Raw genomic sequence first — 25,173 nt, 5'->3', positions numbered from 1 at the left:
TACTGTTGGAAAAAATAAAAGGAAAGGAGAAAAATAAGAAATGTACTTAAAGCCTCTTAAAGCCTAGGTTGGGGACCCCAATAACTACAAAACATTTTCAGTTGCTGGCCAGAAAGAGACAGAAAGGTTAATGTAAATGTCAACTCCCTTTTACTGACCAGTACCAATGAACTTGTAAAATACATGACAGTAACATATTATTGATGAAATGGCATAGCAAGGATCTTTCTTCTTTCATGTTGCCCATGGGGGCAAAATGCAGAATAAGTAATTGTAAAGTGAGGCTGTTCCTTTGGCAAAGTTGCAGCTTCTCTCCTGTACAAGACTTGTCACTGATTATAAATAAGAATGGTCTATGATGTCAGGGTTGAGATTAGGGCCATACAGCAGATATATTGACATTATACTACCATCTCAGCCAAAGTCTTCTTCAAATCCAGTAAGGGAGGACGTTGTTTAGGAAATCAGTATGGCCACCCATTACCAAACTTCCTCATTTTACTGGTAGATATGTTTTCTGTTACTACATTACACAAAGTGTCGGACTGGGACACCAGGGGCCCACCCAAAAACCTTTGACCAGGGGCCCACCAATTAATCTTAGACCAGGGGCCCACTCTTAGTAGTATTATTATTCCTCTCTTCACTCAACCTCTATTCTCCTAGTCTTTTTTCTTTTCATACTATAATCTATTATTCCATCTATTTAGCCACTTTGTTCTCATAGAAATAGAGAATGGCCATGAAATAGGCCACATGCCTAGCAGCATAAGGGCCCACTGACACCTTGGCCCACTGGGACTTTTCCAGGTAACCCGGTGGGCCAGTCCGACACTAATTACACATTTTGGAACCAACATTTTCATATTAAATAGGAAACAGATGCATGCTTATTATATCTTCTCAGAATGCTAATTGATGTGTGATGCTTTTAGCTCCTTTGTTGCTAAAATTGCTGCTCCCATCTCCTACTAAGGAACGCTGTCAGTGCAGTAGTGACATTCCTGAGGACATAGGCGGATGGTGACTTTTTTGTTTAGGGAGACTAAAGTTGACCATACACAGACTAACTTAAAGAGGATTTGTATAATAATTATCAACCCAATAAATGACTTCAGTGGGAACCGTGCCAAAGCGCAAGGGAGTGCTTGATCCAAAAAATACCCTCCAACCACACATATAAGGCCACAACAATTATTGATATGGCAGTACTCACTGAAGGGCAGACAGTTAGGGGGTTATTTATCAAAATCCTTAAAATTTTTAAATAAAGTCCTACCAAATCTAGAATACACGATTTACCCTTATTTATCAATAAAAAAAAAAGCGACTTTTTTGGATTGTCGCGTGAAGAATCCAAATTTTTTTTGATTTGATGCCCGAAAAGTCACAATGTGCTAGTGAAATTCTCAGATCGATCATCATACGAAACTCAGCACAGACAATAGTATCTTCGGATTTTTTGCAGCCTCAGGGTATATTAAATCTTGAAAAAGTTTTTTTCCCCACTAAAAATTCTTATTTTATAGTAAAAAAAACTTGGAATTTTTTACATGGGGTGTGTTTTAGTAAAAAAAAACAGCAGGATTTGCCATGGCATGAGAAGGGTTAATGTTGGTATGGTGGGAGACGTTAGAAAGCAACAAACGCATAGGTTCTGGAAATTTTGTCTAAATAATGGTTGTGTTTAGGGAGAGAAAGCAGAAGAAATAGAGGTTTTATGAACAAGATTATCAAAGCATTTGCCTTCTTCAGGTCTGAAACTGGCATTATGTATGACACTAACGGGGGAATGTAATTAAAATCGGTAACGGAAAAACTATTCGCAATGCGAAAAGCTATGCCTTTGCGCAAACAAATTTTGCTTTGTGCGAATTTAATATAGCTTTTGGGAGCCCGGAAACTGTTTAGCGACCACTTCCGACAGTTAAAGACCGTTTGCGAATTTTATCGTTTGCACCAATGCGGAGTCAATGTAATAAAACTTCTTACTGAAAAAGTCGTTATGTTTGCTCCAAAAGATTACGACACCTTCAAGCACTTCTTATGAGTGTGCAATTAAAATTCGCAATGCGCAATTAAAATTCGCAATGCAATAACAGTTTAAGGAACAATATTACATTGCGAGATGTGGATTTTTAGTCTTATTGGTGCGAATTGTTTTGCTCTTTGCGACTTTTATTACATTCCCCTGTAACAGCATTATGTATGCCATCCGCTTCTCATCAAACAGATGGCAAAGGTCAGGGAAAAGGGTTTTATATGTTTTTTTCTCTAGTTTTTTTTTTACTTTACGTTACACTTTTAAAAGTGTCAGACAGGTTTGGGGAGGCTTAGCCTTCCCTAGCCTGATAGAAAATCCTCCTATTCCTGAGGACTCTGAAGGTTCCCAGAGACATTAAATAGCAGTGCCTCTCCAAATAGCTATGCATTAACCATGTGTCATATTCATTTGTTGTGTTTCTATCTAGTGATCAGGAATCGTATTCACTAATTATGTATCCTATGCACTTTCTTTTGTGTGGACCCAGATCATTTAAAAGCAGAACTGTTCAGCGACTTGCGTAAAACAATGACAGTAGGGCTCACTGCCTGACCAATAGTGCAATATAGAGCACAATCGCCATGTTTTTTCCCCCCACATTGCAACATTTTCCCCAGAATGCCAGCCTCGTTGTGGTCGCAAGGGGCTGATGCACCTGTAGTTGCAATTCTGTAGTCCCAAGTCTACTGCACCTATTGATACTGGGCTTGAATGCTCTTGGAGCTACCACCTGGTCAGGAGGTGGCGGTAGCACCTAGGTTGTAGCACTTGATTCAAAACGAAAGGCAGGAGCGTATTGTAATGCAAGTACCTTTAATAAAAGTGGTTTCACATGCAACAGACTGAAGGGAAATTTGTGGGACCACAACTGCACTTGTGGTCATAAATGACCCATAATGTGTTTTGCTGATTTTCTTGTCTCTGTGACACATTTAGAGAAGGTTGAAGAGTGGTGCTTGCTCATAGTGCAGTACATGCAGTGGCTCCCTGATTATCTGGAGAAAGCGCTACATTTGGTACTTTGCATTGATGTCTTTGAGCTCATTTATAAGAACTAAATGCTTTCATTCACTGCTTTCCCAGTGCTATTTAAGGAATGCAGTGTTCGCAGTGCTGCATGAGAATCTGCATGCAAACATGGAATTCTAAGTGTTATGAAAACTTACTGAGCTTGAAACAGGAATACTCTCCAGTCTGCAGTGCGCAGGTAAAAGACATTTGGCCTTTTGTTATAATCGGAGGCTCTAGTGGCTAGAGAATGATGAATACTGATGGCATTTTTTAAATCCTCTTCGGAAATGGGTTTTCCTGGCTTATACTCCTCCTAAAACAAGAATAATAAACACTTAACATTTAAGAGTTCATGCACATCGGATCCTTTGCTCCCCTTGCATTCATTGGATCTTCCAGTATGAGAATTCAGTAAAGCTGCCAGTCATATAATGCCATTACTTTCAAAGGAAAATAAAAACTGTATCTGACTTTGTAAAAAATTGACTTACATGGGACCTGTGGTTTTCTGGCTAAGGGGTCTTTCCTTAAATTGGACCGTACACATTTTTAGTTCAATGGACACAAGAAATTGTGTATTTTGATCACCCATTTCTTGCAGTTTTAAAAAGTATGCACAAAAGATAATTTTTGCATAAATGGACAAATAAAAACTAGAGTAAACATAACTTGCAGATAGTGCCCTGGACCTCAGTCCCTAGCAGTGCAAGACACAATACTAACCACCGCTGTTCAGTCTCAAGCTATATTTTAGTGCTTTTTCATATTTTGGCTTCAAGTCCCATAGAAATTTACCATAACAAAATAAAGTCACTATTTGGTGAACTGCTTGCTTTAGGTATATGACAATAGACATTTTCAAGGGCACATAATCCCATTTTGAAATTTAGGCTGTCTACCATAGGACTTAATGGCAACCGCCTGTTACTGTCTTCTGGTGACATGTAGATGTCTACCCAATAACAATCAAGTATATTTGGAGGCAATAACATTTTTATTCCCTCGGCAATTGTAGGGCAATTGTTTTTCTGCTTTATTCTGGAATATTTAGAAGCATAAGTAGCATAGCCTTTATCTAAATTAATGCCATTACCTTCTGTAAATAAAGGATCATCCCTTTCAATATTCCATGGAATGTCTTCCAGCCACGCTTTCCTCTAGGAGCTAATGAAAAATTGGACAAAGGTAAAAAAGCGGGACAAAGGTGAGAAGAAAAACAAAGGCAAATCAGAGATAAATCGAGCACATAATCATTTAAAAAAAAAATACATATTTAGTTGAATGAGCCTCAAGAGAGTCTTTAAATGTCTGGTCCTCCTACCAACCTTTATGTCATTTCCTGCCATACATCCTTCATGCAAGGTGGTTTGAACCCCCTCTTCTCCTGCAAGCTTTACTCTGAATCTCATAACATGCAAATATTTAATCCCTTCAGGAGGGATGCCCCCCAAAACACACATTTCTGTTAGACAAATTGTTCTGATATTTGTCATGGTAGGGGAAATGGTAGCAGATATGGAAAAGCCTTCTTCTACCTATGGAGGAGAGCCTGCTGGATACACTCAATGTGTTGGAATGTGGTAAATATTAGAAAAGTTTACTTTAATATGTTTTATTTTTATTACCATGCATAAATTTTACCAAAAAAAAAAAATGACAGGTAATTCAGTCCTACTGACTGAATGATTGCTACATGTATATTTCTATCTTTTAGGCAGGTTTCATGAGCAAGTGAAGACTTTCAAGGTTATTACTGATTAAAAATAATCAAACGGTGATTCATCTGTGGAGAAACCTGATTGCCTGGCAGGGATAAGGAAGGAGTGTATTTATCCCCCTTGTGTTTAAATTGGCTTATGCGTCAATGTGTGGTTGTGTGTGCCGATTTCCTGTGCACGTTGAACTCAATGGAATTGCACTGCACTTATCATATAATGCCATATAATCAGTGGCCCCAAGAAATATTCCATTATAAAAATACATTTCCTTGGCATCAGATACATTCATTTTGTGGATAGGATTGGTCACAAATAGTGTCTGCACTCTATCCCCTGTATTCTGTTTATGAGCACTGACTAAATAAGGATATAAAAAGGGTGTTGCATAATTCTAATTATACATTCCGGAGCTATGTTATTAACCTGTCACTCTTTGGTAAGCACAGGCCACACTATAATTCTAACTTGGCATTTAAAAGAGGTAAAGATGCAATTTAGATTCTGTCTGATATCATTAGTGTTTTTAACTGCCCACATACTGTAGCACAATTAATTCAGCTTTTATTGGGAGATGCTATAACAAAGCCTTTATGTATGTACCTTTACCCAAACACCTTTAATTTACCATTTATCATTAAATCCATGAGGGTAAACAGCTAACTGACCGTACCAGAATTGGGGGACAGAGCCTTTTTTAATGAAAGCAGTACTATATGGTCGTACAATTTCCTTCTTTAAAAACTGAGATTATTAGGCTAAAGCTGGCCATAGACGCAAAGATCTGATCATACGAATCGAGGATTCGTATGATTTTCGGGCCATGTGTGGAGAGTCCCGACATTTTTCGTCCGGCAGAGATCTGTCGTTTGGTCGATCGGACAGGTTAAAAGATTTCTGTCGGCTGCCAATAATATCTCTGCATGTATTGCCGATCGTATGATTTTCAGTGGGAGACCAACTTTGGTCAGACATAACTATCGTACGATTGCTGTCAGGGGCAGAACATTGGCTGATCTGTTCTTTTGTACTTTATTTGATCTGAATGGTTAGTGGCAGGTCGGGAGATGGGAAAGTCCGATCGTACGATGATTTGTACGTTCGGATATTTGTGTCTATGGCCAGCTTTAGGGATGACAAAGCTATCAGTAATATCCAAGGAGTAGAAATCCCAAATAGCATGAAGCCAAACGTCTTTTATGTTTTACTGAGCACTAACCATGACATTTAAGGAAAACTATAAAAAACTAAAATAAGATGTTTATATCCATTATAACTTGCCACATTTTTCCTATATATAACAGTTGCACTTTTCTAAGGAGCTGTCTGGGTACCATGTTTGAAAGAAATTGCCATCATAATGAAGAAAATTCATTGAATAGTGGAAGGAGGCTATGTTAGAGCAATGTTTTTGAACGATAAATAAGGTCCATTCAGGAATTCGGAATTGGTCGGATTTTTATCTTAGAAATACTGCAATAAATTCGGACCTTGATAAATAACCCCCTAAGCGTGCAGGTAATATTAAGAAGAATTGATGTATTGCAATACTCCATGTTTCAACTTCAACTGTAGAAAATATACAGATTCCTAGATTCAATTAAGTGACAAAACATACATCTTAATTCATTTTCAGATTTTCATACACAGTTAAACACAGTTTCCATAGCTGTCAACTTTTTTTGACGTGAAAGAAAGTTACGTCGTGGAAGTTACGCCACACGCGCACTTTGGTCCAGTGATGTCGCTGAAATTTTCTGTGCACCAGATTTTTGTCTGCAGATTGCTGGAAATTGGCAGCAATTGTCAGAAATCTGGGAAATGTAACAGAGTGACAGGGGACCAGGGGACAGAGCTGAAAATCTGATAACTCCCAAAAAATATATGAGTTCACATAATAATCCATTTTATTATTGTGTTTCTTAAGTAAGTTAAATTGTGTGTGATTCCATTGAACATTTTAAAGTACTGTTTTGGGATATATTATATGGAATGCTTGGGACCGGGGGTTTTCCAGATAGGGGATCTTTCAGTAATTTGGATCACCATACCTTAAGTATAAAAATAATTTAAACATTAAATCATTAAAAACCAATAGTATTGTTTTGCTACCAGCTCAGTTAAGCACAGTATACTGCTGTATTATTATTATTATTATTATAGAGAAAAAGGAAATCAATTGTAATAATCTGAATTATTTACTTAAAATTAACTCTATCCGAGATGGATTGTGGTTTTCCGGATAAAGGATCCCATTCCTGTATTAATATATTGTTCCAGACATCCTTTTGGTGTAGGATTCTTTTTTATCAAATTATTCCAAAGTTCTCCAAGATATTTAGTTATATAAACTAGGGGTGTGATTCACCTTCACAAGAATGGTTGAGTATATCTACTTACTCACTTCTAAATACATCATTAAATACCACAAGTTACTATGTGCTGAAGAACTTTACTCACTTTTTTTGCAGTCCGAATCAGCATGGATTTTGCGAACTAGTACTCCATATTTATAGGTAGTAATGTTTGGGTCCTGGGAGAAGTCCAGGAAAGGTTTCCCACAGCTATTAATGTGCTTAATGGATTTGGGGTTAGGGTCAGCAAGTTCCGAAAGTGATCTTCGAAGTTCTTCTTCATCTCTGTAGAAATAAAACTACATGTTACAAAGGACAATATGTATAACTTGTGTAACTGCAATTAAAACACATTTTACATAATGTAAGGTTCTCACTATACTAACAGAAGAACGAGATGTTGAACAGAGGAGGGCTAACAGGAGCTGGAAAGCCCTCCAATGTGCAACAGTGGTCCCTTTAAATCAGTGGAGATGGGCAAACTACTCATTTATGTCTCTGTGGCCAACCATACATCCAGAACTGCTGGTTTAATAGCACAGGAATAAATAAAATACATAAAAATATCCTATAAAATATATCCTTGTGTCTGGCTATGTCATTATAATTGGTGCTTATTGTGATTTGTGTGAAGTGACTTAATGAAACTATAATTCCAAGGTTCCCAATGCGTGCGGTCGATTACTGACTATTGAATTATACACAGACAATGAACACCAGAAATTACTGCATCCCAACACAGAAAATCTTCAGCTCAGTTGCATCTGGTTCATACCAATTGTGAATTATGGGAAAATACTGGGTAAAGAAACATGGCAGATTAAATCCAAAATACCACCTTGCACTAACGTAAGTAAATAAACAACCCTTCTAATGTTTGTGTGTTTAGCCAGATGTGGCCATGGTGGACTGCGTCATGCTCTAAAACAGTGTTCCCCAACCAGTGGCTTGCAAGAAATTGTTGCTCACCAATCCCTCGGATGTTGCTCCCAGTGGCCTCAGACTATACAAATGTGAAACCAGTATGTGCAATATTTTAAATCTGTTAAATGAGCTTACTGCTGTTCTGTGATGTCTCCTAGTGGCCTCAAATCAAGTGCTTATAATCGAATTCCTGGCTTGAAGTCAAGTTTAAGTTGCATAAAAGGTGCAGTACCGAACAGAGTCTGCTGTAGGCTGCCAGTCCACATAGGGGCTACCAAATAGCCAATCACAACCCTTATTTTGCACCACCCAGAAATATTTTTATGATTATGTTGCTCCCCAACTCTTTTTACATCTGAATTTGGTTCACAAGTAGAAAAAGGTTGGGGACCCTTCCACGAAACATTCTTATTTTTCATTTTTAGATGCGTCTGCTAGTTTTCATATAAGGGGATGCAATGCAGCGCAACAAGTTCAATCTGATTTAGAGATTTTGTCATAGAGAAAATATTAAACAGCTTGCTTGGTTTATAAGGCAGAAAATGGAAAAACATCTCAGATTCTGAAGCAAACAACACTTTCCCCAATATGTAAACATACTATTGTTAACTGATTATCATGCGGTCCCTTCAATATGATGTATCCATTTACTGCACTGGCATATGTGTGTTTAGGACGCAATTAAACCAACTGTTTCAGGCAATAAAAATGCAAAGGCAACATTTGGCTCTGCTGCATCTTGATGTCATTTGTAACTATATTAATGGATATATACACCAATAAGCAGGATTATATATTGTTTTTATTTTAAGACCCGCTGCACATGGCTCTAATTTACTGCTAGATTGGATAAGTGCCCTAAAACTGTACAACACATGCAGGAACTGTCTGTTCAATAATTAGCTGGAGAAAACGAAACCTCGCTTGCCAAGAAAAATGAAGCATGGAACAACACAATCTGACCAAATACGTGTATAGAAGTACATCAACAACTCCGCCTGCTCAGATTTGGATGGATCTATAATAGAAATAACATGACACTTAACAACCAAATGAATTTAGAATGATACTTCTATGCATGAGGGGGGCAACACATGAAGCTGCAACTTTTATCTCTATTGATTTTATTTTGCTTCACAGATTGCCATACCTTCTATCTTAGTGCCAGACAGTAACTCCTACTAACGTTACATCTATATTTACAGTTACATATTTTCCTCTCTCAACATATCAGCCATTATTACAATTATCATGACCTTTTAAACCAGGGGAAACAATGAACACCTATTAAATGAAATTTGATTTATGGTCTATTTAACATTTCTGGCAAACTATCACAGTTCTGTGACCAGATACTCTTATAAAGAAATGGTACTGTGGAGTGGAGCAATACTTGAGAAATGGCACCAGTCTGGGTCCAAAACATGTTGTGTCAGTTAGTCTGAAATTAACCTAATTTTTGGAGTGCTCTCCTTTCCACTTGTATTAGAAGTGGAGCAACCCCCATGACTGCAGATTGGCCTGAAAAGGAGGGGTGCCTATAAGAACCTGCTCTGCTACTACTGGGAAACAAAAGAAAGGAAAGAAAGAGAAGAAATAGCAAACAAAAAAGTCATTTTGTGTGCTGTACAATTTTAAAACAATTTACTATGTGCATTTACTACACAATAATGTTTACTGAAGGCATTGCGCAACGTGCAAAAAACAGGCACAATACACATTTTTTGCACATTGCTCCCTGCACTGCCTAGAGATTATTTGCCTGAGACTTTAAGTTCCAAAACAATAAAACCAAAAACCCCATGATGAATACAACACTGACTGCAATCAGCTATACTGTATTCAGTAAAGGGATTCATGGGAAAAAAATTTTTTTTCAAAATGAATCAGTTAATAGTGCTGCTCCAGCAGAATTCTGCACTGAAATCCATTTCTCAAAAGAGCAAACAGATTTTTTTTATATTCAATTTTGAAATCTGACATGGGGCTAGACATATTGTCAATTTCCCAGTTGCCCCAAGTCATGTGACTTGTGCTCTGATAAACTTCAATCACTCTTTACTGCTGTACTGCAAGTTGGAGTGATATCACCCCCTCCCTTCCCCCCCCCCCAGCAGCTAAACAAAAGAACAATGGGAAGCTCCCTAACAAAAGATAACAGCTGCCTGGTAGATCTAAGAACAGCATTCAATAGTAAAAACCCATGTCCCACTGAGACACATTCAGTTACATTGAGAAGGAAAAACAGCAGCCTGCCAGAAAGCATTTCTCTCCTAAAGTGCAGGCACAAGTCACATAACCAGGGGCAGCTGGGAAATTGACAAAATGTCTAGCCCCATGTCAGATTTCAAAATTAAATATAAAAAAATCTGTTTGCTCTTTTGAGAAATGGATTTCAGTGTAGAATTCTGCTGGAGCAGCACTATTAACTGGTTAATTTTGAAAACATTTTTTTCCCATGACAGTATCCCTTTAAGGGAATGCACATATGTATAATTTTGTCCAAAATACTTTCCAAAGTATATGTCAAAATTCTGTTTCTGATGAAGCCATCACTAATTAGTCCACTAGAGTTACCACATCATGTCTTGTGTCCAAACATTACAAATATATCACAATAACCTTTGATAAACTCCTACATTGTCTATTTTTCAGAAGTGGATGAGTAACCCACCAAGAGAGGTCTGTAGGTTTTAACCATTAACATCACTCTGTGTTTCTGAAGTTTCCTATGTTTATTTGCCTTCGGGAGTATATTACTTCCAGAAGAAAAGTAATAATATGAAAACATAATACAGATATGGGATCTGTTATCCGGAAACCCATAAACCAGAGTGCTCTGAATTACTGGAAGGCCATCTTCCTTAGATTCCATTTTATCCAAATCAATCAATTTTTTTTCTCTGTAATAATAAAACATTTTTTTTTGTATACAAAGTATGAAGATTGCATAAAAAAAAACAATTCCCAGGCATTCTGGATAACAGATCCCATACCTGTAACATAATACTGTTATTCAAACGCAGTGGTGACATCACAGGTATTATTCCCAGGTACTATGTACATTCCATTAAAGCTGTACTATTATTATCTATGCATTGTATTTTATAATAAAATTGTTTTTCTCACTCAAGCTTTCCTTGGGTGCCATCACGTCTTGTATCTTTGCTTTAATTCCGTCCCCAATGGCTTTTATACACATTTGCATGTCCTGTGTTTTATTACTTACAGTATTAGCATAAACTATTCAGCAGTGGCTCAATAGTGCTAGGTTGCTATAGTAATAAGCTTATTTCATAGTCTCACTGATCAAAGAGAATATATTGCTTAGAATGCAATGTCCTTCCAATGAGACCTGGTATTTTCAATAAACTGATTTTTACAAGATTTAAATAAACAAAAAACAAAACATAGAGCCACATCCTATATGTTTTATTCATGTATTTTCCAACTGGTACAACTTTAATAATGGGGCTTTAAAGGTGGACACTTAAGAGACATGCAGGCTTATTATTAGCTAATGAAGCTACACACAAGTTTAACCAAATTGGCCACGAAGGACCATAATTAGTTGCTCAATAGTTGCCCAAACAGGCACCTGTCTGGATACACATTCCAACACATCTGATTGGAATCTGCTTAATTCCAACCCTTGGACCCTTGAGTGAGACCCATTATTAAATTGAGGGGTTCTTTTATACAGGTATTTTGTAAAACAATCAGGGTCAGCCTGGACTTCCTAGGGCCTATCAGATAACCATGCATCAAAAGGCCCAACTCACAACAAAACGATGAATAATTCACCTAGGCTAGGGTACGCTAGAGCCTGGGCCCATCAAGAGATCCTGTGGTGTTCTGGCAGGCAAACCTGACTAAGTAGCAGCCTACTGACTCATTAAATGATAATTAGGGATGGGCGAATTTTTTCGCATCATTTTGCCGAAAAAATTTACTCCCATAGACTTGGCGGCTTACGTCAAAAAAAAAAAGACGCGCGTCAAAACAATTTCTCTGTGTGACAAAGTAAATACATATTCATTGTGGTCAGAATCCTTAGTAATTCTTGAATCTTAGTGGTGGCTCACAATCCTTATTGATGTGTTATTTGAATATGGCCTATTCTTTAAGGAAGGGATCTCCAACCTTTTGAACCCGTGAACAACATTCAGAAGTAAAAGGAGTTGGGGAGCAACACATGCATGAAAAATGTTCTTGGGGTGCCAAATAAGCACTGTGATTGGCCATTTGGTAGCCCCTATGTGGATTGTCAACCTACATTGAGGCTCTGTTTGGCAGTACATCTGTTTTTTATTCAACTAAAACTTGCCTCCAAGCCCGGAATTCAAAAATAAGCACCTGGGAGCAACATCCAAGGTGTTGGACAGCAACAAATTGCTCACAAGTTACTGGTTAGGAATCACTGCTTTAAGGAATTCTGACATTATTTTTATTGTGTAGATTTTATTTCTATAGAACACTATTAATATTACAAATAATTCACTGTACCATGTAAAATTTGTGCTTTCAGAAAGAGCCAGCACTTTACAATGGAGCTGCTTTGAGATAAGCTATTATTTGTCCTACACAATGTAACTGGAGGAGTTAAAGTGGAATTTGGATTTTTACTATTGAGTGCTATTCTCATTTCAACCAGAATTATGCTGGGGCAGCACTATTAACTGATGCATTTAGAAAAAAACATGTTTCCCATGACAGAATCCCTTTAACTATTATTTGCTGGTATAGGTATAGGATCTGTTTTCTGGAAACCCATTATCGAGAAAACTCCATATTACGGAAAGGCTGTCTCTCATAGACTCCATTTTCTCCAAATAATAAAAAGTTTTAAAAATGTTTTCCTTTTTTTCTGTAATAATAATACTTGATCCAAATAAAGATATAATTAATCCTTATAGGAAATAAAACTAGCCTATTGGGTTTATTTAATGTTTATATGATTTTATAGTAGATTTAAAGCATAAAGATCCAAATTATGGAAAGATCCGTTATCCAAGAAAACCCCAGGTCCCAAGCATTCTGGATATCAGATACCATACCTGTACTTGAATGTTAACTCATATTCCATATATTAACAATATATGGAAAATATATGTAATAATTTAGTCCTACTGTAAATTTTCAGAATAGTAAAATTAATCTTGGATGCAGGACACCATTGGAGTGTAGTAACCAGCGCCGGATTTAACTTTTGCGCGCCCCTAGGCCGCGCGGTCCGACCAGGCGGCCGCGCGGTCCTAGCGCCCGCCTTCCCAGCGCGCCGGCGAAAAAACGCCTGCGCAGCTGGTGCAGTTGAACGGCGGCTGGGCGGCATGCCGCCCCTATTTCTTTGCCGCCCTAGGCCCGGGCCTATGCGGCCTTGCCGCAAATCCGGGCCTGGCAGTAACATGTCATAATCACGAGAATTTCCAGTTGGCTTGTACGGGTTTCTGTCCTGCTTTTGCCTCTTTTCCATGAAAAATAAATTCGCCAGTCGCGAATTCACAGTGAATTTCCATGTTACACTGCCAGCGAATAAATTCATGAAACATTCGAAGAAAGAATCTGAGAAAATTTGCTGGCGTCAAAAAATTTTGCATGTCGTTGGAAAAGTTGATCGCGTCAAAACTGTCAAATTGACACAGGCGTCAAAATTCGCGCTTTGCAAATTTGCAGTTCGCAAGTTTCGTTGAAGTGAAATGGGACAAATTCGCCCATCACTAGTTACCGTAAGGGCTTTCTTATGCCTTTAGCCCCTGTTGAGCATCAGGGGCACCAACCAGGTCCAGACTGAGAATTAAAATAGGCCCTGCCATTTCAGGTACACAGAGGCCCAATCAGCCCCCACCAGCCCATTAAATACTGACTTTCTATGCAGGTCCGGACTGAGAATTAAAATAAGCCCTGGCATTTCAGGTACATAGAGGCCCAATCAAACCACACAGAGGCCCAAACAGACCCCACCAGCCCACTAAATACTGACTTTCTTTGGCACCTTATAGCAGCCCCTCTGGCATTTGGCAGAACCCACAGATTGCCAGTCCGGGTCTGTTTCTATGTCATCTTATAGCAGCACCTCTGGCATTTGCCAGAACCCACAGATTGTCAGTCCGGGCCTGTCACCAACATATCTTCCACAACTCGCCCATTCTGAATGTAGTGCTTCCTAAAAGCAGGTAGTGCTGTTCCAAAACAAAGTGCGGTTCTTTGCACTCTGTTTCCCTTTACATGATAAATGAAGCTTCAAGGATATTATTAATTAAGTTTATTAAGACTGATTTCTGTTTTTCATTAACCATAGCAAAATGTGTGTATTGAATGACTTCATTCTTATTGGATATGCTGGATATATTTCAAGTGAATAAAACCCTGCCAGTGTAAAATTGGGCAGAACTGGCAACTATTGAAAATTTCACTTTCTGGTTATATAGTTAGTTTTTTTCACTTATGCACTATTTTTAAAACAAGATTTAATAATAGACAATTAATGAGCCTTACTTCAAGTCTTTTCAGTACACATTGAGTGTAAGATGTGCGTATCCATTCCTATTTTGGAGCACAGGCTATAAATAAAAAAAACCTTGCAGTATGTATATCATAGGAGGATTTTCTATCAGGCTAGGGAAGGCTAAGCCTCCCCAAACCTGTCTGACACTTTTAAAAGTGTAACGTAAAGTAAAAAAACATATAAAACCCTTTTCCCTGACCTTTGCCATCTGTTTGATGAGAAGCGGATGGCATACATAATGCTGTTACAGGGGAATGTAATAAAAGTCGCAAAGAGCAAAACAATTCGCACCAATAAGACTAAAAATCCACATCTCGCAATGTAATATTGTTCCTTAAACTGTTATTGCATTGCGAATTTTAATTGCGCATTGCGAATTTTAATTGCACACTCATAAGAAGTGCTTGAAGGTGTCGTAATCTTTTGGAGCAAACATAACGACTTTTTCAGTAAGAAGTTTTATTACATTGACTGCGCATTGGCGCAAACGATAAAATTCGCAAACGGTCTTTCACTGTCGGAAGTGGTCGCTAAACAGTTTCCGGGCTCGCAAAAGCTATATTAAATTCGCACAAAGCAAAATTTGTTTGCGCAAAGGCATAACTTTTCTCATTGCGAATAGTTTTTCCGTTAGCGATTTTTATTACATTCCCCCGTTAGTGTCATACATAATGCCAGTTTCAGACCTGAAGAAGGCAAATGCTTTGATAATCTTGTTCATAAAACCTCTATTTCTTCTGCTTTTTCTCCCTAAACACAACCATTATTTAGACAAAATTTCCAGCACCTATGCGTTTGTTGCTTTCTAACGTCTCCCACCATACCAACATTAACCCTTCTCATGCCATGGCAAATCCTGCTGTTTTTTTTTACTAAAACACACCCCATGTAAAAAATTCAAGGTTTTTTTTACTATAAAATAAGAATTTTTAGTGGGAAAAAAACTTTTTCAAGATTTAATATACCCTGAGGCTGCAAAAAATCCGAAGATATTATTGTCTGTGCTGAGTTTCGTATGATGATCGATCTGAGAATTTCACTAGCACATTGTGACTTTTCGGGCATCAAATCAAAAAAAATTTGGATTCTTCACGCGACAATCCAAAAAAGTCGCTTTTTTTTTTACTGATAAATAAGGGTAAATCGTGTATTCTAGTTTGGTCGGACTTTATTTAAAAATTTTAAGGATTTTGATAAATAACCCCCTTACTGTCTGCCCTTCAGTGAGTACTGCCATATCAATAATTGTTGTGGCCTTATATGTGTGGTTGGAGGGTATTTATTGGATCAAGCACTCCCTTGCGCTTTGGCACGGTTCCCACTGAAGTCAGTTATTGGGTTGATAATTATTATACAAATCCTCTTTAAGTTAGTCTGTGTATGGTCAACTTTAGTCTCCCTAAACAAAAAAGTCACCATCCGCCTATGTGTATAGTTGCATGTTCAGGGCATAAATTTGGGGTGTTCGGATTTTACATCTCAGCAAAGAAAGGGGCTCAACTGAAGGGGGAAAAAATAATAAACAATTGTCTATTTTTATATTTTATTTTTCCCAAAAATGCTTGAAATAGATGCTTATTAAGAATCTCTCAGCATCTGCTCTGTGTCTCCATGGCAACTCTGACTAGGGCAGCTGAACGCATAGATTACGTGGCAGTATCACTAATCCCCCTGAAATAGCAGGCTCGGAGGATGCCTCTGACAATGACAGGGAGAGAGGGAGGGATGGAGGAAGATCTGGAAAACTTTTCATTAAAAAGACATTGTTGTTGTCTATGTAACTGGGGCTTTAGCAAACCTACAGTGAATAGGGCCTGAGTTGGTGAACAGTAATGCAGAATTATGTTTTTTGCCCCCACAGGTGCCCAGTCCAAAACTGAGTGCTCTCACCTATTTTGTATTGCCAGTGTGCCCAGCCATTTTAGATTTTTGATACCTCCAGTAAAGTATTGTGCTGACATGATGCTGTGGGGCTACTTGACTGCCATCACTTTCCCCTCTACCATTGTGCCCTATGCACGTGCATTTTCTGCCTATCTGTAGTTCCTGTGAATAGACATTTTTTTTAAAAAATAGTAGGAAGAATAACTGGTACAAAATAAAGATATAGGATCTGTTATTCAGGATGTTTGGGACCTGAGATTTTCCGGATAAGGTTTTTTTTTTTTTGTTAAAAGTGGACTTGGCATGCTTTGTTCCCAGAGTGGCAGAAGGGTTTAAAAGATAATAGATAGATGTTTTTATCTATACAAATATATAGAGTGAGGCAGAGAGTTATTAGAGATGGAGAGGTGAGTGTGGGGGTAACACAGCAGAATGAGAAGGGAAGGGTAAACGGAAAAAAAGTGACCTGTACCTATAAGATTCAATAATGAATGTAGTTACACAGCTATACACAGGTTCATTATAGTCTTTATAACCCACACACAAAGTTTGTCAGACCTTCTTACAAACAGTTGCCCTTAAACACACAGTAACACTAAGGGGCACATTTACTAAGCTCGAGTGAAGGATTCGAAGTAATAAAACGTAGAATTTTTTTTTTTGGGTACTTCGACCATCAAATAGGCTACTACGACCTTCGACTGCGACTCCAACGATTCAAACTAAAAATCGTTCGAATATTCGACCATTCGATAGTCGAAGTACTGTCTCTTTAAAAAAAACTTTGACTACATACTTCGGCAGTTTAAACCTACCGAGCTACAATGTTAGCCTATGGGGACCTTCCCCATCACTTTTTTTAGGTTTTTTTGATCGAAGGAAAATCGTTCAATCGATCGATTAAAATCCTTCGAATTTTATCGTTCCATCGAACAAATTTTCGTAGGATTTTACCTCGAGGGTCGAATTCGAGGGTTTATTAACCCTTTATATTCGACCCTTAGTAAATGTGCCCCCACCAGTTTATTTTACACACAGACACACACACACACACTGGCATTGACACACACACATATACACTGGCATTAACACTCTAAGCTTGTCACAACAGATTCACATTCATCTGCCCCGGGAAAGAAGCTGCTTCATCAGGAGGAGATTCACTACTGTTATTCTCTCATTCCTCACACAGTTGAGGAGCAGGAAGCTTCTCACAGAGAGAAGGGGCCGAGCTAAACAGGACTGCTGCTCTAAGCAGTAGATTAGGCATTGGGATGGTCCATTATTTGAAGGGGTGCTGACCATAAGACGTAAGCCTTTTATAAGCTTATTGCAGGTTCTTAATGGTAATTTTAAGAAATGTGCTCATATAAAAAAGAGAACAAAACTATAGAGAGAGAGAGAGAGGGAGAGAGAGAGAGAGAGAGAGAGAGAGAGAGAGAGAGAGAGAATATCCTTTATTATGAAGTACAAGTGCCTCCCGTGCCACAAGGTTACAGACAGCGCTGATTCTGACTAAGGAGCCGCCTGAGGCGGCTCCTGCAATGCCGCCCCCCCTCACCAGCTTACGTGTCGGGAGGGGAGACAGAAACACTATTGCGGAGAGCGCAATTGCGCTCTCTCGCAATAGTACAGCTGAATTTCCGGTTTAAAAACCGGAAATTCTGCTCTTAAACGCGCAGGAGCGGCTTTTTGCCGCCCCTGGAATCCTTTCAGGCGCTGCCGCCTGAGGCGAGCGGCTCAGCTCGCCTCATTGGTGGAGCGCCCCTGGTTACAGAGCAGGCCGTGCTGCAGTCACCAAGGTCTCTGTGCTCCCACATGGAACAAGAGACCTGCATCAATTAAGCAATGGAAGAAGACTGTGTGCAATGTGCAAAAAAATGGTGGCTTTCTCTTGAGTTTTGCACTTTGCATACTACCTCATAAGTCACAATTGTTCATTGTAGTATATTACTGTGCTGCCTTGAAGCACTGAATGTCATATTCACACTTATAGAAATTCAAAAAACTAATAAGAACAAAACAAAACAACCCCCCCCCCAAAAAAAGGTACTTTTTTACTTTATTGGCAAACTGGGTAGGACCTTTGGCTTATCCTTGAAATTTTATCAATATATTTGCTTTATCCTTGTAAAGGTTTTGGATTCAGATGGTATGACAGAAATATTCCTTCTCATGCCAGTCACATCTCAGTCATGGACCGAGTGGCTGATCAGCAATGCAAACAAAAACAGGAATACTGCTTCTGTGGTTGCTAAGTAACAGAGAACTGTATTTTATATAGGCTGTAATATAAATAGGACCAAAATAATCCTCAGCAAAGAAGATGCCAACACAAAAGGTATAAGGGCAGTTTCTGAAGCAGCGACTGATCCACCAAAATACATTGAGCACATAAAGCCACAGGCTGTTGCCAGGAAAGTTTGCTCAAGATCTGGAAGTGACATAAATCACCAAGAAGTGTATATGCTTCTAGCTTTCAACATGGGGCTCTTTATTTAATAGTGTAGGACAGTTTAGATTTAATCTGACAACCAAATGGCTTGTAGCAATCCTGCCTAGCATGTTTTGTCTTCTTCTCTATGTCTTGCTTGCTTTTCTTGCTGAATATCAACACTTGATTAGAAGTTATGGGCAACACAACCAAATCATTTTCAGACACCACCAAACTTTGGGAATAAGACATTGAAAATGCTTATCAGTCAGTGCTGTGATCTCAATAGTTCCACCCTTGCTCTTACATTGTAATGCAGTGTGTAATGATAATATAATACTATACATGTACATACCTCCCAACAGTTTTGAAATGGAAAGAGGGCCAAAAAGATTTGACTCACCCATTTTTGTGACCACACCTCCTAATTACCATGTTCATTTTACAAAATTTGGCAGGTTATGAAAGTTTGAACACATTGCTGTGGTTTTTATGTGTTATTACAGTTTTGCTAATGAAGGTGAATTGCCCTTTAAGGTGCAAGTCACAGTTTCCCCAAGAGACCTGCTTATATTAAATAGTTTCAATTACTGTTTTGCTTATCTTAAATTGTTACAAAAGTATCGAAGTGCACCTGGTGGCTGTTCTGGGCTCTCTGCCAAAAGCCAATTAAGTCATAAACTTTGTATCTTTTTCTGGCTGTTCAGTGCAGGAGATCAAAGAGAAAGTCGGGACATTTCAGTAACAAACCCAGGACTGCGGGTTGAGCTGTCAAAATCGGGACTGTCCCACTCAAATAGGGACATTGGGAGGTATGCATGTCAGGGAAGTAAGGTGGGTGTGCTCCCCCCTGCCGTTTGAAAGTATGATTGTTTCCCTGAAGGGCAGTTAGGGACCGTCTGAAGTTTCCTATTCTCAGTAATCAGAGCAAGTAAAATGAAAGGGGAATTTCACTGCATACAGTCAGGTTTGATATAAAAACGGTAGACATTTTTAATTAAAGTATATTGGAGATAGATTTCTTTTTCATTAAAGAAAGTAAAAATGGGATTTTATTTTTTTGCCATTACATCCCTTTTAATTCTGTCTTCTTGCAGCAGTTGGGTGTCATTGACAATTAGTTCCAATATATTTTATGGGGGGGCTTCCTAGCAGATGAATTAGAGCTCACTCAAATAACTGATTCCAGTACAAACAAAATCTAAAAAAATAACTGCCTTTTGCACAAAGGCTTCATGTAGAGAGACATCATTTCTAGTGATTTTAATAGAGTGAGCTCTAATACATCTTCTAGACAAAAGGATATTATTAATTATCACCTACAATATTAGGGGGTGTTCATTTATGCTGTATGTTTCCTTTAGTAGCTGTACAGGCAATTTTGGAGTCAGTGCTATTAAGGATAATAACTAGGGATGCACCAAATCCAGGATTTGGTTCGGGATTCGGACAGGATTCTGCCTTTTTCAGCAGGATTCGGCCGAATCCTTCTGCCTTGCCCAAACCGAATCCTAATTTGCATATGCAAATTAGGGGTGGGAGGGAAATCTCTGGACTTTTTGTCACACAACAAGGAAGTAAACAATGTTTCCCCTTACCAGCTCTAATTTGCATATGCAAATTAGGTTTAGTATTCGGTTTGGTATTCAGATGAATCTTTCGCGAAGGATTCCGGGGTTCGTACGAATCCAAAATGGTGGATTCAGTGCATCCCTAATAATAACTAGAAGTTACAAAGCCCCTTTAAATCAAGAAGAAGACGTGATGCAACTGCTTATAAATCGTACTCTCATGGGGCCCCATAATGGCCTGGGCCCTAGCAGTAGAAGAATCTGCTTTCTCTGTTCTTATGCCCACCAAAGTATCCTTAAAGGACTGCAATGTGTATAAATGTACTGTTAGTTACAGTGTACATGGCCTCATATATTTGACTGCTACAAACAGTCCTTATTTAAGAAATGTTCTTTATAAAAGAGAAACTGGATTTGCCACTTTTTTAAAAGACAGTTTTGTTACTTTTCTAATGAATCCTAATTTCAAATGAATTTCCCAACAATACTAAGAACCATTCCCATAACTTTGCAGAAAATGGTTGTTTCGTATAGCAGAGATGGCAGGTAAGAGTTACATATAACTAAAGATGATAGAACGCTACTATTACTTTATTTCAATTTGTATTAAATATTTTATAGCTAGAATTATGTTTGCTATGTTTTGGTATCTGGTAGACAAGTCTGTAAACAAACTGTCTGACCACTAAGCCAAAATATATCCCACTAGTTGTATCAATCCCCTGGGAGCCTATTTACAGCTCTTGATTTCCCAGCTGCTAACTGATAATGCGTATTGTGTCCCATTCTGACATAGGAAGCCTGAAATCCCTGGTGAGGTTGAACAATATTATCCCCTTTATTCCTTAAATGCTAGAGGCACCTGTCATACACTGCAAAGTAATGCACCTGATTTCACAGCTCTTAAAGAGTTAAGAACAATTCTGAGTTTCATCTCATGCTCTTGGTTACTGCATATTTAAGCCCCAGATGTCTTGTAGCCTCGAGACACAAGAGACTTTTGGTAATGAGGTTACTGTAAACAGCAACCAGCAAGGCAACGGATACACAAAAAATACCTCTGAATGATATCATTATTATCCTTTATTTATATAGAGCCAACATATTCTGCTGTGCTTTGCAAAGATTATACATTATTCACATCGGTACCGGTGCCAGTGGAATTTATAATCTAAGGAATTCTATCACATTCACACACACTATGGTAAGTTTGATCAGAAGTCAATGAACTTGCCTTATGTTTTCAAAGTGTTTCATAAGTACCTGGAATCAATCAATGCAGACAAGGGGAAAACCTATCTATCTATTTTTCCTAGTTAAATAAGAACCTATATACCCTACCATACATGCGGAGCTGCTGCTATCTAAGTAGAATGACCAGGAAGTCCCTAGTAAAGGACAAATGCAGCCTAGTTAGTGCAACTAACATGCTCTTATGAAAGAGTAACGCGCAGGGCACTTCAGAACTCACCAAAAAAACAATTCACTCACTTTCAATTCATTTCTATAGGATTTTTAGAATTGTATTTATGAAACAATCAAATTGCGATTTTTTTTTCCCACGAATCTCGAAAAATTTGTGGTTCTCCTATATTTCTTTAAAGCTCTAAAAATGAAACATTTATTAAGTGTAAAAACCATGCAAATCTCAAATGTAAACCTTCACCAAGTAAAAGTGGTCGAGGTGCTATAGAAGTCAATGAATGCTGTGCTGATCTTAATGGACTGCTTTTTAATCAATGTGGAGATGGGGAGGCACATTTATCAAGGGTTGAATTTAGAAAAACACGAAGGCCTGAAGGAATTTATGGCAGAAAAATGGAGCACAATAGCTACTTGTGTTTGCAGAGACCAATGCTGCCTAGCCATATCCACCTTAAGCAAAATAAACACAGATCTTTAAATCAACATTTTTATGTTTTTTGTAAATTAGTTGAAGGATAACATTTTACAGCATTGAAATATAAATGTATTTAGTATATCCTTTAATTAAAATAGCAATCACAAAGGGTCAGACTTGGCGGCGGGACACCGGGAAAAAACCTGGCGGGCCCCAGGTCTTGTGGGCCCCCAACGGCCTAGACCTAGTCCCTGCCGCAATATGTTGCGCTTCCCGATCTCCTTCTCCGGCAATGGAAAGGTACGCGGGGGCAGGGAGGTGGAGGGAGGAGGGTTGCGGTATTGGTGGGGGCTGGAGGGGGTTTTGCTCCAGGTGCGGTAGGCTTGGGGGGTCCTAAGGCAGCAGCCCCGACCCTGCAATCACAACCAAATTCTGCAGGTTATATTGGTACTGTGGTTGAAAGTTTGCTCTTAGTATCCCATAGCAATCAATGTGCAGTGCAATGTGCATTTAATATAAATCTATTTGAAAACAAACATCTCATTGCTCTGGGTTACCAGACCCTAAGAGAACACTTTCCCTTTATCAGAATAAATCTTTTGTCACAAAAAAAAGCACAGGGGCCAAAATGCAGGGAATGTTGGCATTGACGCTGAAGCCAAAACAACCATTTCATAGACAGCTTTCACTAGCCTTGTGTTGTAAACTTAATGACAGTAAACACTGGACTGGCTGCTTTGGGCTATGTGCTAAAGCTACACATCCATCTCATTGCAGAAGTTTTCAAAATGTGGGAATCCTCATATTTGGCTTATATAATTAGAGCAGTGATCCCAAACCAGTGGCTCTGGAGAAACATGTTGCTCACCAAGATCTTGGATATTACTCCAAGTGGCCTAAAAGTAAAATGTCTGCCTTGGAGGCAAGTTTTGGTTACATAAAAAACAAGGTGTCCTGTCAAATAGAGCCTCCTGTACACTCCTAGTCCACATAGAGGCCAATATTCAATCACAGCCCATCATTTGAACCCCCAAGAACTTTGTGCATGCTTGTGTTGCTCTCCAACTTTTTTTTACACTTGAATGTGGCTCACAAGTAAAAAAGTTTGGGAGTCCCTAATGTAGAGCAATGTTTTCCAACTGGAGACCTTGGGCTGGTTGCTGTTTTTTTATGCTCCTGCCCGACAACAGACTTTATGGAATAATCAAGCCAACGAATAGTAATATTAAAGCAAATTGGATCACTATATGGTAAACATTGGACAGTAGGTGCTATAGAGCATGGTAGACCAAATTTGGCCTTCTACCAATCCATATCCAAGCTCTGTTTCAACAACACAAGGTGGGCCACTGCGGCTTTTTAATTATGTACAAATATTTTTATATAAGATGCTTCATAGATCTGAGGGTTATGTTACCTCACTCAGTTATACTATGTGCCATCAAACTAGTTATTTGGTGGAGCCATGTTATTTAAGAACATACAGACAGTCGGACGTTCTTAACAATGAGTGGCTTGAAAGGGTTACAAAATACAGTTGAAATAGCTACATTATTATTACATTATTCCTTGCATATCTCGAGAATAAAAGCTGTAGAGGTTGAGCTACATTGCCATCACTTATTAAAGAGCATTGTCAATTGGCATTAAAAATACACAGCCCATAATAATTTTACATTCAATGTGCTTTTAATGTGTCTTTGTTCTACATAAAGAATTTGCTAAATAAACATGAATGAACCCATCCTATCTAACAATGGAGACTGACTCAGAACATTTTAGGTGAATACAAAGCGAGATTTATCAAAGGATGAGTCTTTTAGTGTTTGAAAAGAAGTCCTTACCGACTCATAAAGCATTAAGACACATGAATTAATTTGTATATTAAATTCTATGCAACGTCCTCAAATAGTTCTTCATAATGTATTTACCATTCTACACTCCTGTGAGTAATATTTATATTGGGTGTATATACAGTGGTGTAACTATAGAAGAAGCAGACCTGTGACCACGGAGGCCCAGGGAATAGGGGGACCTGGACCACAGACTTCCATTCCACTATAGTTCTAAAGAATCGTTTCCTCCCCAGCTGCTCTCCTACTTTTACGCGAGGACTCCAGGGAAAGAGGGAGGAAAGAGATTGGCCGTCAATGAAGGACAGTAGGCGGGAGGGTAGCAGCGATTGCTTTTTTTTGGGGGGGGGGCGACACACACACTAGTTACACCACTGTGTATATATGCACTTATGGGCAGATTTATCAAAGGTCGAATTTCGATTTTCGATTTTCGATTTTTTTTCACTCTAATAAATTTGAATATACTCGAAATTCAAAAAATTCAAACGTCTAATATACCAACTCAAAAATTCGAATCGAATTCGACTGTACTCGAATCGAGTTTTTTCTCTGAAAAAACCTTGAATGTGGGGATGCACCGAATCCACTATTTTGGATTTGGCCGAACCCCTGAATCCTTCACAAAAGATTTGGCCGAATACCGAACCCTAATTTGCATATGCAAATTAGGGGTGGGATGGGGAAACCATTTGTTACTTCCTTGTTTTCTGACAAAAATCAAGCAATTTTCCTCCTCGACCATTTGCATATGCAAATTAGGATTCGGCTTCAGTTCGGCTGGGCAGAAGGATTCGACCGAATCCGAATCCTGCTGAAAAAGGCAGAAGCCTGACTGAATCCCAAACCGAATCCTGGATTCGTTGCATCCCTACTTGAATGTCAGGAAAGCTATTAACATCTTCAAATGGGTCTCTGCAGAAACGTAACTAGAGGGGGCGGGCCCTGGCGCAGGACGCGCAGCCGGGCCCCCCGCCCCCCTCCGTACACCCGGAACTGGTCGGCTGAGGGGGTGCGGGCCCTGGCCCGCTCGCAACC

The 25,173-nt window shown here is 38.8% G+C and overlaps 1 protein-coding gene across 1 annotated transcript in view; it reads right to left on the bottom strand.

Moving 5' to 3' along the window:
- Positions 1-25,173, bottom strand: part of LOC108697211 (PH and SEC7 domain-containing protein 1) — a 115,158-nt gene that overhangs the window by 5,231 nt on the left and 84,754 nt on the right. The window contains exons 11-13 of the mRNA XM_018227127.2: positions 7,231-7,409; positions 4,149-4,219; positions 3,211-3,368 (exon numbers count right to left, since the gene is read on the bottom strand). Of these exons, the coding sequence (XP_018082616.1) occupies positions 3,211-3,368; positions 4,149-4,219; positions 7,231-7,409 (408 nt within the window). The remainder of the gene's footprint in view (positions 1-3,210; positions 3,369-4,148; positions 4,220-7,230; positions 7,410-25,173) is intronic.

The sequence above is a fragment of the Xenopus laevis genome, chromosome 7S (genome assembly GCF_017654675.1).
Source record: "Xenopus laevis strain J_2021 chromosome 7S, Xenopus_laevis_v10.1, whole genome shotgun sequence".
NCBI classification, from domain to species: Eukaryota; Metazoa; Chordata; class Amphibia; order Anura; family Pipidae; genus Xenopus; species Xenopus laevis.
Note: the sequence above shows the minus strand (reverse complement) of the source record. Positions and strands in the feature narration are given on the sequence as shown.